Source organism: Antechinus flavipes, chromosome X (assembly GCF_016432865.1).
Source record: "Antechinus flavipes isolate AdamAnt ecotype Samford, QLD, Australia chromosome X, AdamAnt_v2, whole genome shotgun sequence".
Classification (NCBI taxonomy): domain Eukaryota; kingdom Metazoa; phylum Chordata; class Mammalia; order Dasyuromorphia; family Dasyuridae; genus Antechinus; species Antechinus flavipes.
In genome coordinates, this window is record NC_067404.1 from 20,590,955 (window position 1) to 20,604,558 (window position 13,604).

Genomic DNA, 13,604 nt, shown 5'->3' on the forward strand with positions numbered 1-13,604 from the left:
CTTCCCATGAACGTCTTACCCGAGAGTGATATCTTGGTCACAATCAAGTGGCTGTTGAATGATATCAATTGGCACTTCAGCTGAAACGGTGATGGAGTAAGTCTCAGAAAACAGCATGGGGTCACCATAGAGAGGCATGGAGATGCTGGTGTCATCTGGTATACATAGTTCCTCATTTTCATTTATTAAATTCTGCTCTTGCTGCTGCTGCTGTAGTTGCTGTTGTTGCTTTAAAGACAAGAGAGATTTCTAATTATTGATGAAAAGGAAAGCAAAATCCCACGACAAAAAGTGGCGTGTCATCACAGACCCATAAGGAAACATCTCTCCCATCTTTCCATCTATGGGTGTTGGCGTCTAGCTAAGAGACTGCACGGCCCCCTACACACCTGGATGTGACAATCTGTCTCCCTGTCTAATAGCCAAATGCAGGTAAATGTTTAACCCGTGAGCTCCCTGATCAATAGCTGGCGAAAACTACTAGACCAAAGGTAGAATTGGAGGCCCTAAGGCCGCATCCCCGTGGAAACAAAGTTCCTGGAATTCTGGGAGAGCTGGGCTCTCCCAATTCTCAAGCTACATGAAGGGCTTCAACTCACCAGGCTAGGGGTAATGCATGGCTCCTCAAGGAACTGGTCTGAGGGTATACTAGAGCTACCATAAGATTCAGGCTCCAGGAAATCAGATTGGCATTTTGTGGCTGTCTTGGGTACTCTGGCTCGCCGATGAGATCCTTTTTTTGATTTCAGGGGCTTGGGAGACTTGAAGTTCAGTGATGTAGGTGGCTGTAACAGCATCTGGGGAGAGGGGGGGGCAAATTGTGTAAAAGCCCGAGGCTGAGTTTCCAATTATCATTAACCTTGATGTGAACTATTACCAACCAATCCAGGCCCAACTTCTCAGGAAGGGCATCTTGGGAATGAAGGCCGGTAATAGAAATGGAAAATGGAATGGGATGTCTGAGACACAGAGAAAAGGCCAATCTGGCTAGACTAGAGAATATGGGAAAGGTGAGTGATGAATGCCAAATGAGCTGAGAAAGAAAGGGGGCAGACTCGGATTGGGAAGGGTTCCAAAAATTCAACATAGGAGTTTACACCTTTTCTAGAAACAATGGGAGCCATTGGAGGTGACTGAAGGTAATGGGGGGCAATGGGAGTACATGAATTAGGACAGAAATTTATTAAATGCTTATGTGCCAGGCACTTTACTGATTGCCAGAAATATAAAGAAAGGCAAAAACAACTGATAAATGGTCAAAGGATATGAACAGGCAGTTTTCAGATGAAAAAATCAAAGCTACAGTCATGTGAAAAATGTGCTAAATCACTATTGAATAGAGAAATTCATATTAAGACAACTCTGAGCTACCATTTCATACCTCTCAGATTGGCTAAGATGGCAGAAGGAAAATAAGAAATGTTGGAGAGAATGTGCAAAAATTCGAATACTAAGACATTGTTGCTGGAGCTGTGAACTGACCCAACCATTCTGGAGAGGAATTCGGAGCTACGCCCAAAGGGTTATCAAACTGGGCATACCCTTTGACCCAGAAATACCACTACTAGATCTGTATCCCACAGAGATCACAGAAAGGGAAAAGGATCCACCTGTACAAAAATATTTATAGCAGCTCTCTTAGAGGTGGCAGAGAATTGGAAAAAAGGAGGAGATGCCCACCTACTGGGGAATGACTGAACAAACTGAACACTGTGCTATAAGAAATGACAAGCAGGCTGATTTCAGAAAAGCCTGGCAAGATTTACATAAACTGATGTTGAGTGAAGTGAGCAGAACAAGAACACTGTACACAGGAAGAGCAGCACTGTACAAGGATCAACTGTGACAGAATGGACTCTTCTCAGAAATAACAAGACAATTCTAAAAGGTTCATGATGGAAAATGTATCCACATCCAGAGAAAGGGCTATGGAGTCTGAATGCAGTTTGAAGCACACTATTTTCACTTTTTTTCTTTCTCATGGTTTTTCCCTTTTGTTCTGGTTCTTTGTTCACAACATGACTGATGCGGAAATATATTGAAAAGGATTGTACATGGGCAGCTAGGTGGTGCAGGCGCAGTGGGTAGAGCACCAGCCCTGAAGTCAGGAGGCCTTGAGTTCAAATCTGACCTCAGACACTTAACACTTCCTAGTTCCGTGATCCTGGGCAAGTCACTTAACCCCAATTGCCTCAGGGAAAAAAAAGGCATTGTTAATGTATCAGATTGCTTGCCATCTTAGAGGGAGGGAGGAGAGAAAGGGAGGGAGAAAAAACAGAAAGCAAAATCTTATAAAAGTAAATGTTGAAAATAAAAAAAAAAATTTAAGAGTTAAAAAAAAAATAACCTATATTGGATTACTTGCTGTTCAGGGGAAAAAAAAGACTTAGAACACAAGGTTTTGCAAGGGTAAATGTTGAGAATTATCTTTGTATATACATTTTGAAAAATAAAAGCTATTAGTATTTTTTAAAAAACAACAAAACAGAAACAAACTAATCTCTGTCCTCAAGGAGGTCCTGTTCTAACAGAAGTGACAGCATTTACATGTGTGCATATATTATATATGTGTGCATATTATTTATATACATATACACACATACACATGGAGAGGATATCTCAGGGAACTTTAGAGGGGCAGGCACTAACAAACAGCTGGAGTAGAGTAGGAATGGCTTAGTCTTAAAGAAAACGATACATGTCAAGAAGTGGCACTCAGGAGTGAGAGCATTCCGGGCGTAGAGAACTACCTGGGCAAATACGTAAGAGTCACATGGAGTAATGGAGAGTCACATGCAAGGAGAAAGGAACTCAGTTTAGCTGGGTCATAGTGTGATGAAGGGAGTATAGTGCAAGAAGACTGGAAAAGTAGGAGAAACCAGGTTGCTAAGAGCTTTGAAATCCAGACAGAAGATTTTTCTATTTAATCCTGAAGGCAAAAAGAATTTGAGTGTGGGTCACAGGGAGGGGAGGGCCATAACTGGACCTCCATCTCAGGAAAGTCACTTTGGTGGCCAAATGGAGGATGGATCAGAGTTGAGGCCGATAGACCCACATGCTGGTTATTGTAATAATCGAGGCACAGGGTGATGAGGGCCTACATTAGAGTTAGGGTAATGTCAGAGGAGAGAAAGGGGATACAGTTCAGAAATATTATAAAGGTAGAAATTACAAGTCTTGAAACAGATTTGATATATAAAAGCAATCCTAAGCTCGGAACATTAATGAGAGGGCAGTAGAGGCACAAAAATAAACAATTTTTTCAAGAAGTTGTATCGGAGAAAACAGAGATCGAGGATGATAATCTGAAGGTATGGGAAGATCAAAGTGGGTGTGTTTGTCGACAACAGGATGAAACCAGTAAATGGGGAGAGACTAGAGATTATTAGATAGAGTGCGGATGTCGGTGGGAACAATCTGCTGGGAAAGATGCGAGGGTGAAGGGCACACGTAAAGGGAGTATGGCCTCGGCAAGAAGGCCTATCAGAGATGGCCTTCAAAGAAGACAGGGAGGGAGAACATTGTCAAAGATACGGGAGCTAAAGAAGAGGGGACGAAAGGAAACTTGCTGACAATAGGACTCAGTTGTTTTTTTGTTTTTTTGTTTTGTTTTGTTTTCCAGGGAGTGTGAGGCAAGGGCATCACAGAAGGCAGGAATAGAGAGAACTCTACCAATGAGGTGAGTGGACCAGAAAACCAATTTGAGAGTGGTGCTGCCCAAGGGCTAAATAGAGGCTGATGACCATAAATTTGTAGCTAATTCAATCAGCAAGATCTCCTACCTTGTTCCCGCTCCAATCTTATCTCCAACACTTTCTACCTGTGTTTCCCTTGGGCAAGTGACCTCCTCTCTCCTCTCACTGTAACATGAGGGAGTTGGGCTCAACAAGCTCTGGGTTCCTTCTGACTCAGTCTAGGCTCCTATAGCTTATGAATCCTGACCTAGATTCCTGGATGCTCACTTGTCTAATCGTCTAGTACACCAGACCCCCACCCATACTAGGACTTGGGGGCCAAGTCAGGAGTTTAGCTGAAGAGGCCCAAGTCCTTTCCCATGACATCAGAGGCAACAAGAGTTCTCTAGCCCAGAGGAACCCGAGTCCCAGTCAGATTTGGGAGAATGGACTCATTTTGATCAACGTGGATAATCCCGTGCTATCTTTGTGCTCCTTGCCGGACCATTCTCTGCTTGGCAGCTGGCCTGCATTACCTTGAACTGCCATGTCAATCTGATACCACTTGTGGAGAGACTGACGCCCCGCCTCGAAATGCAGCATTTCTGAAAACCCGACATGATTTCCTTCCTCCTAATTTCTCTGAGGCCTGTTACCAGTAGAAAGGAATTTGTCTTTGGCTACTTCCTGATCCATCCTGGATCAGAAAGCCCAAAATGCCATCAAAAAAGTCAAAGAGAAGATAATGAGGTGTTAAACTAACTGTAAAGATGCCCAGCCATAAGCAGCAGATGCCTTTACGAGTGCTGAATGAGTTCCTTGATTGAATTGGAAGGGGAACTATGGCTCTGGCGTACCCTTGAAAGTCAAACAGTTGAAAAATAACTTAATTTAGGAGGGTCCAAGCTTTGAAGAGCTTCCTAAGATACGACCTGTGTGCCTGGACCAAAGGGCAGCTCTGCCCACAAAACAGGCCCCAAACTCTGCTGCTCCCGTGCGTTTGACCCTGGTACTCCACTGGATCTTTCGAGCGGAACTCAAAATGTTCCCTCCCCTCCCCGAAAGGAATTATTCCTCATCCCCTCATCAGTCTTGTTGCCCTGATCTCTCGGACCTCCCAAAGCAATGAAGCCGGCCTTCTACTGTAGCTATCATATAGAAAACCTCTTTATCTCCTCGAACATGGCTCCAGCACACGGAACCGTTCTCGTGATTTGTTTTGGCCAGTCCTGACTGACAAAAGCAACAAAGCCAGGTCTGAAGTAACAAAATCACCAGCAAAAATGCTTCCCTTTCACGGCCTCGCACTTAATTTTGGAAGCCAGCTCTATGTGCCGCTTCCAATTTGTCAATAAGCCTCTCCAGTTAAGTTGGGAGCTCCCTTGGGTCAAAGAAAATGCTGGGGTGGGGGCTCTGACTTTTTTTCCCTCCCATATTCTGACAATCCCCCTGCCACTCCAAAGCAAGAATTCTGAGTGGGAGCTAAAGCAGAGAAAGGGCTTATTTCCCAATTCTTTGACCCGGGGCTAGAAATGACAATGCACAGAACACAAGCGAATTACTGGAGGAAAATGGAACTATACACACAGGCAGTGCCAGGGAAAGAGATCTGCTCTCGGGGGGGTACAGGCCAGATGTTGTCTTTGCCGGAAAGGCGCCGAGTGTCCCTCGTTGACGCATTTGGAAGTCAGTGTTGTGCACAATCTGCAGACACTCCTTGATTGCATGGAGCTCCTGCTTCTGGGTTTCGATGTCCGCCTGTAATGCCCGAGTTCGTCCTTCCAGCTCTTCCTTGAGTTGCCGCATCACCCCAAGCTCCTCTAGAGAGGGGAATAGAGGCTGCAAAGAGAAGCCAGTGCTTGGAAAAAACCAGCTCCAATTCTTTCTGGACGTAAAGCCTAGCCTCATCCCCTAAAAGTGCTAGGGAAATGGGGGTCTTTTAGGTGCTGAAAAACAGTACAATGTGGTGAAAGAGCCCCAGTGGAGGCAGAGGACATAGATTCGAATCCTGACTGACACTGGGCTAATCACAATCCCTCCAGGTCTCTGCTTCCTCCGCTTTGGTAAAATGAGTGTTCTGGAACTGATGACTTCTGCGGAGGCCTTCCGGCTTGAAGTGCTCTAAATTTTAGGGCTGAGAAGGACCCCGGAGGTCATCTGCTAGATTTCATCCAACTCCCCCATTTTACTGAGGAGGAAACTGAGGCCCAGAGAGAAGAAGGTCCTTGCGAGTTGGTGGCACTGGAAGCAAAGCCTCCTGCCTTGCCAGGCCAGAACTCGTTCCACTGTAACACACCATCCAAAGAGGCAGGAAAGAAACCCACAGAGTTCTGCTCTCAGATGGGGTCACAAACACCAGTGGAGCACATTCAGAATCTAATCTGGTTCTCTTGTTAGTAATATAAATGATATTGTTTCAGTTAATACCGCTCCTTTTTACTCTGAAAAATCTAATGTTCATCTTGGAAAATGACCTCTTTGCTGAGTATTTAGATGAATCATCATGTAAATGGCATTTTGATGGTTCGGGAGGGGGAGGAAGTCTCTGCTTGCCACGTGAAGGGGCAAGAATTCTATCCTCTCTGATCCCTCCTCTCAGCAGCCGCCTGCAGAAGCAAAGGAGGCCGTGGCGAACCCTGAGTCGGGCCCGCTGATCCCGTGAAAGTCTGTTGGAACATGGGGCTTTATTCTATGCGTTCTTCTAAACGATGTCTCACCAACGCCCCCCAAAGAGGGGAGGGGAGAAGCAGCATACCACATTTCTAAATCACTTAAAGCCTTAGCAAACACCAGGTGGGGCAGGTATGACTATCTGGGCCTTTCTGGACCCGGATCCAGAGCTCGGGAGAGGTGAGGTCATTTGCCTAAGGTCACACAGCCGGTAATGTCAGACCCAGGCCTTGAACTTGGATCTCCAAGTTCCAAGAACAGAGTTCTTCCTCATTCTTCCTCACTCAGACTCTAAGCCCGGGACCTACAGAGCGGATACTGTGCTGACCCTGGGGCCCAAGCCCAGCATCACTGGATACTGTGATGCAGTATGGTAGTTAAAAGCCTTCTCTGCCTCCTCCCCCTCCACACCCTGTCCTCTTCATTCACTGACTTGGTGCATCCTTGGGCAAGCTACTTAGTACTGGGCTGTTGACAATACCTCCTCACTCCACCCCTCCCCCAATTCCTAACTGGGATAATATGGCCAAGTCACCACACGATTTACGGAAGGGGTCAGTTTGGGAAAAAAGAAATAAAATGGGGTGTGGAGATTAGAAAGGGCTATTAGACCTGAAATATGTGTCCACCTGAAGTGGAAAATAAAAAGACTAAAGGGCAAAAAGGGAAAAAATTCGAAAGAAGCCCCTTCTCCAAGTATGTGATTTTACTCTGCCTCATGCTGTCCCGTACTATGACTTGTCTCTTCCTCTGGAAGGAAAATAAGCTTGAAAAAAAAATACCATAGCTTCTGGTTGAGAAGATACCATGGGTATTTTCCTTGGGGCCACAGGGTGTGCGGCAATATTCTCAGTGAAGGTTTGAGGAAACAGCAGGCCCTGGGCAGGGACATAAAGCAAAGAAAGGAATGAATGACAAGTTTCATATTATTTGCCTTTACCATTGGGGCGGCCATTTCAGAGAGTTCATAGTAAGGGGAGGGGCTCTGATAAGTGAAGCGCTAGCTTTCTGGTATGAAGTCGTCAGGATGAATCAACTTGCTGCTCAAGCAGTATACTCAGATGAGTATTAGGCACACTGAAGGAAGGAAAGAAAGGAGTAAAAGCCACAGCCTATTCCCTGCTTAGTGGTGCTGCTTGTAATGACTGGTGGCGGTGACGCTAGTAGTGGCAATGGTGGTGGCGGTAACATTATTGGTGGTGATGCTGGTAATGGTATTGGTGTTGCCGTTGGCGGTGGTGGCAGTGGCAGTGGCGGCAGTGCAAATGGCAGTGGTGGCGATGGCGATAACATTATTGGTGGCGATGTTGGTGAGTTAGTGTTAGTGTTAGTGGTTGTGGTGGTCAGTTTTATTTGAGGAGATTGGTGATACATATGGGCAACCGCAAGAGAACAAAAGAAGAGATCTAGTGATCACATGATCTAGGGAAGTCTCATGGAATTCTGAATTTGAACCTAGAAGATACAGGGAGGCAGGGTAGGACAAGGAAGATTTGAGCTAGACTCCAATCCCAGCTCTGTTTGCTTCCTCTTGGACTTTGCTACCTTTTTTTCCCCCTTCTCTAGGCCCATTTCCTTCATTTAGCACCTAGCCTAGAACTTTGTATACCACAGGTGCTTAATTAATACTGCTGAACTGAATCCCCTTAAGAACCTGCCTCCACACTGCTCAGTCTTCTTCCACCCCTACCCAGTTCACTATTTCTCCTTCCCACTTTCTACCTAGGGATAGGCAGGATGAACCTCTGAGATTGATGGAAAACACTGGCGTAAGCAAAACTTGCTCCCTTGCTCTCTGGGCAGACTTACTGTCGTAACTAGGAGAAAGTCTTAACCCTGGGAGAAAGAAGGTTCCTTAAATGTTCTGCTTTAAAAGGTCCTTCTTCTCCACCTCCTGCTTTGCTGCAGACTACAATTCAGAAATCGAGTGAACAGAAATAAGGATGAGAGCAAACATCTGATGGAAAGTCTCTTTGGCCTTGTAGGCCTGTTCTGGCCTCAAGAAGCCTTCACTGGTCTACCCTGCACTCCACCCCAGTCAGAAGGACTGGCTGGATCTCTCTCTGTCTCTGTCTCTGTCTCTCTCTTTCTCTCTCTCTCTCTTCATTCTCTCCTCTCCTTTTCTTCTCTTCTCTCTCTCTCTCTCTCTCTCTCTCTCTTCTCTCTCTCTCTCTCTCTCTCTCTGTCTGTCCTGATCTCCCAGAGTATACAAGCTCGTCCATATTAGCACATTTTATTAGGTATTCCAGTGATTTCAGACAAGCAGGGACTCTGTATTCCCCTGCCTCCCTCCCCCCCAGCACCTAGCACAGGCAATTAATCATAGAGAAGGGACCTGAATACATTTCTGTTGAATCAAGGAATGAACAAGGCAACCACTTAAGCAGGGGTGATGACAATGCCCCAAAGGTTGTTAGTGGGGGTGATTTGCTAGGATTTCAGCTCCAACAGGACAAGTTTGTTCTCCCATAATACAGGGACTGTTCCACTACTGTGGAAGGGGAATGGAGGCTCCCCACCGCCCAAGCAGCCCAGAGGGAGGTACCTCAGGGCAGCTGCTGCTGCTGCTGCTGTTGTTGCTGCTGCTGCTGCTGTTGTTGTTGCTGCTGCTGCTGCTGCTGCTGCTGCTGGCTGCCTCCCCCAAGAAGGTCTTATCAAATGTCTTAGCTGGCTGTTGATCCCATCTCATCAGAGTCTTGCTGATTTTTTTGGACTGCACTAACAATGTGGCTGAGAGAGAGAAATTCAATAAAACCAGAACTTCAGTGTTTGCAAAAAAAAAAAAAAAAAGAACAGGGAGATTTTCTTTCTTCTAATCTCCTGACTAAGTGCTGTTCCATTATCTTTTCCAGAGAAGGTGGGAGAGATGACGAGTCCCTCTACACAAGACACAAACATCTGTTAAGAACTTAGTTCTACAAAAAGTAACCGTGGGGTGGAACCGCTGGGCCTTGCACCTGTCCATATCTGCAAGACAAGTATCTCTAGACTCATCACAAAATACTTGCTGTTCCCCAGTGTTGCAGAAAACATGGCTAAGGGAGCTCAACTCTTCCTCCTTTTCTCTACAGTGACCGGATCATTGAGCTAGAGACATGAGGCTAAGAGTTTTGAAAGCTTCTGCTGTTGGAAAAAAAAAAGACATGCTCCTTAAAAAGAGAACACTAAATGCACTTACAATCCACCTCCAGATGGCAAAGTTGCACCGTATTACCTATAATTTTAAATTAAAAGTACTCTGGCGAGTGATTCATGGAAGCAGGCCAGAGTAGGAAAAGCACCTTGGGCTTAGAATCTAGTCTAAAAGTCTAGAATCCAGTTTTAGTTCTGTGGCTAACTTGTTATGGGGATCTTGGGGAAACCAGCTGGCTTTTCTGGACCTCAGTTTTCTCATGTGTACAACGAGGACCCCACTCCCCAAAGTTGTGAGGTTCAGATGATCTAAGTGTGAAAGTGCCTTGTGAGTAACACAGGGACGGGACACAGAAGGGTCAATTGATACACCTTTTCCTTAGTATTCTAAGCACATTAACCATCCACACTATTCTGCGAATGCCATTCTTGACCCTTTAAATCACAGGGAAAGGGAAATCCCAGTCCTACAGGAAAACCTCAGCAGGCTTGACAACCAAAGGGTTAGAACTTGGTCTATTTTTTACTCAACTACATTCAGAATATCCCATGCAGGATTAAAGAGATCACTTAGTGCTGAGAGCCCGAGGACTTGAGTCACTCTCTCTCTCTCTCTCTCTCTCTCTCCTGCCAGAGGGCTTCTACTCCTAGCCAAGTGTGGGTTTGTGAAATGTATAGCTCTTGGTGCTTTTTCTACCTCTGTAAATAACAGCACTGAATTTTGCAGTCCACCCACCCCCTTTTGCCTCAACCATGCTATTATGTTACCTTCAAGGACATCCTTTGTGCCCTGAAATGGTATGATAGAATGAAAACCAACCACCATGACCTTGCAGTCAAACGAATTGAGTTCAAGTTCTGACTCCAAAACACGCTGGCTGAGCGATCTTCATCTTTCCAAAACTCAATTTTGACATCCACTAAATGGGGATATCGATTTGTTCTATCTACCCCAAGAGGTCATAGGATTTAAAGCTGGAAGGGTGTATAGAAGTCAGACTCAGTGATGAGGAAAACACTTTTTAAACTTGTAAGGCAAGTCAGGAATGTGAGCCATTTGCTAGGCTATCCCTGCACTAGGGCCACATCTCCTCCCCACCACTGTCAAGAAGCCCCCGATGGAGGCCCAACTTGACATCTTCCTCTCCTTCACTTGCCTCAGACTCATATCTACCTGGCTCCTTCTGACATGTATCAAAACTCCACCCAACAAAAGAGTCTCCATATTAGACTTGTGCCATTTGGAATCAGTCTATCCCTCTCTTCTACTACTGTCTCTTGCTAGGGGCTACTCACTGGGATACCACGATAGCAGAGGTAAGATCCCTGGAGAGTGATGTCTGGCCTCGCCATTCCAAGATTCTGATAGCAGCCGAGTCTGGCTGCCCTCCTCTGACCCATGTAGCGGGGCCCTGGAGCAGAGGCCCATCCGATCCCCTTTTCTCGCCCTTTCTCCCTAAAAGAGGGCATGTGCTCCTTCTCCACCTAACTACACCAAAAGCTCGCAGATTCTGGGAGTTCACTGGTTGAAAAACCCCAGGAGAAAAAAACTGACCCAATTTGTTCAAAGGCATCAGCACCCACGGAGTTAGACCTGCCCAGGATAACCCGGGAGATGCCTCACTGGAATCGCCCAGGATTAGGCACAATGATTTTCCCCACATTCCTACTATTTCTGAAGTGAGTGAATAAACCTTCCAATTTCGAAGCAATGCTTGTCAAATGCCATTTCTTGGAAAAGAAATAAAAACAAAGAAATGATTTGCCTCCCATTTCTACTACTCCTGAAGTGGATGAAGAAACCCTCTAGGTTCTAAACACTGCTTCTCAAATTTCTTGGAAAACAAATAAAAAACAAAGAAATGAAACAACTTGACATCAATAATTAAAAACAAAACCTTCAGCTGGAGATTTCAAAGTACACAATAGAGAAAACTGAAGAAACTCGCACTATCCTTCAGAGAACTGTGAGAAATACTATAAAGCCTTATCAGATGCGAGTGAAAGGGGCAACTGATAAAATATTACATCTGCTAACATTTTAACCACTGATAAAACAATTTTCAGTTTGTGTCTGCCTCCCCAGCAACAACTCTCAAAACTCAAAGCTTAGAGGAATTTAGAAGAGCTTTGCTGGCTAAATAGAATAGCATTTAGAGGAGTATTTTCCTTGTGATGGCTCTTAACTATTTTGTAAATTCCGATTTTGGGGGCAACACCATATAAGTGCCAACCTTGTGATACATACATGTTGAATTGGACTGAAGTGGGAAGGAGGAGCTGTGCAGGATGCTGTGGGATGACCCAGATGCGCTCTCTGTAGTCACGTCCAGGCTGTTTCCACTCTGGGAGACATCCATGAAACTGTTGGAACTCTAATTTTGTTTGTTTGGGAGAAAGAGAAAACAAAAAATCACATTTCATTTAAAAGGAAAAAACAACCCCCAAACTCACCAGACCAGTCTACCCAAAGCAGGGCTCTTTTATACATATGACATTTATCCAATCTTGGAAATTGCTGTTATCAATTTAACGCCTCCCATGGAAGCACTCATACTCATGTGGCACCTAAAAATGATTCAATATGATAAAGGGCAGAGATCACGGACATTATAAGCTATACATTCTCAAAATAAACTCAGACAAGTATGGGAACACAGAACCTTTGACAACCTCACAATCAATAAACTGGTTCTAGTCTAAAGGCTGAACAATATCGCTTTTTGCAATGGCATCTGAATGGGATATTCCAGCAGCAGCAAAGGATGACGGTGAGTTCCCTCTCCTTTTACTGCTAACTGCACCCCAAACTCCACAGATTTAGAGGAAAGCATGAGGAGAAAGAGGGTAAAGACTGAGAAAAGTCCCACTGAAGGGCTGTATTTCCTGGGATTGCTCATACATTCACGGTCCCTGGCCAGAGAAAGAAGGTTGGATTCATCACTTGGTGGTTTTAGATTGTACTGGCATGGTGTTCTGCACAGAGTAGGTGCTTAAGAAATGTTTGTTACATTGAATAAATGCATATGTAATTCAGAATCATAGCACGAGGCTTTTCGAAATTCATCTAGTCCAGGAATTCTTAACCTGGAGTCTGTGAAGCGGCTGGTTTTTTAATTTGTTTTTTAATACTTTGATAACGGTATGTCAACATAACTGGTTTTCTTTGTAATCCTCTACATTTTATATATCTAAAACATGTTCCTGAGGAGAAAGCTTTTCCAGGCTGTCCAAGGGCTCTATGATGCGAAATGAGGTGAAGAACCCCTGAGCTAAGGGAAATTAGAGCCAAGGAGGCAATCACATGCTTTTTCAACATTTCTCCCTTAATAGATGTTTTAGCTCAGTGGTATCAAAGTCAACTAGAAAGGGGGCCTCTAATCCCTACAGAACGATCCCTGCAGGCCAGGAACATATTGACTTAGTTTTAAAATGTAATATTATCTATGTTTTACTTTATTTTTATTTATTTTGCTAAATATCTCCCAATTACGGCTTAATCTAATTCAGGCAGCACTGTACTGTGGATGCCTATTTGACACCTCTGTTTTAGCTCACCCTTTGTAAAAGTCATCTGGAACGGGAGAAAAAAATGAAGTTTGCACACAATGTCTAAAGTTAGGGTTTGAGTTTTCTCATCCTAAAGGTATTTGGATGGGCGTGGCCTTAATCAAGGAGGCATCCAGAGGGCCCCAGATTAACTGGAAGGCCCATGGCCATCAAGAGGTAGAGAGAGACCCTTGGCAAATGTGGAGGATTGTCACCCAGCCCTCTCAAGAGATTCTGTACAAGCTTCCGGAGGCCAGGTTCCTTCGCTTTATTGAACTGTTCTACTTTTCAAACTATTGCCTCCTCCACAAAGGAAATGCTTTACTAAATGTTGGTTGAGTTGTCGTTGAAAATAGTTGTCCCGCAGTTCCTAAGAACTTATGATTAAAAAAATGTTAGCCACCTCTCGAGAAAGAACCAATGGAGTCGAAAGGCAAATTGAAGCATACTTTTTTTACTTTATAATTCTTGCTGGGGAGAGGGTTGGTCTGTGTTGTCTTTTGCAACATGGCTAATAGAAAATGGTTTTCATGACTGCATTTGTATAGTCTATATCAAATTGCTCATCTTCTTGAGTAT

At 44.6% G+C, this 13,604-nt stretch overlaps 1 protein-coding gene across 1 annotated transcript in view; it reads right to left on the reverse strand.

The window, feature by feature from the left end:
- The window catches only part of PASD1 (PAS domain containing repressor 1), an 86,516-nt gene that overhangs the window by 15,272 nt on the left and 57,640 nt on the right, over window positions 1-13,604 (reverse strand). The window contains exons 15-18 of the mRNA XM_051969145.1: window positions 11,725-11,851; window positions 8,890-9,074; window positions 600-797; window positions 20-228 (exon numbers count right to left, since the gene is read on the reverse strand). Coding sequence (XP_051825105.1) covers window positions 20-228; window positions 600-797; window positions 8,890-9,074; window positions 11,725-11,851 — 719 coding nt within the window. The remainder of the gene's footprint in view (window positions 1-19; window positions 229-599; window positions 798-8,889; window positions 9,075-11,724; window positions 11,852-13,604) is intronic.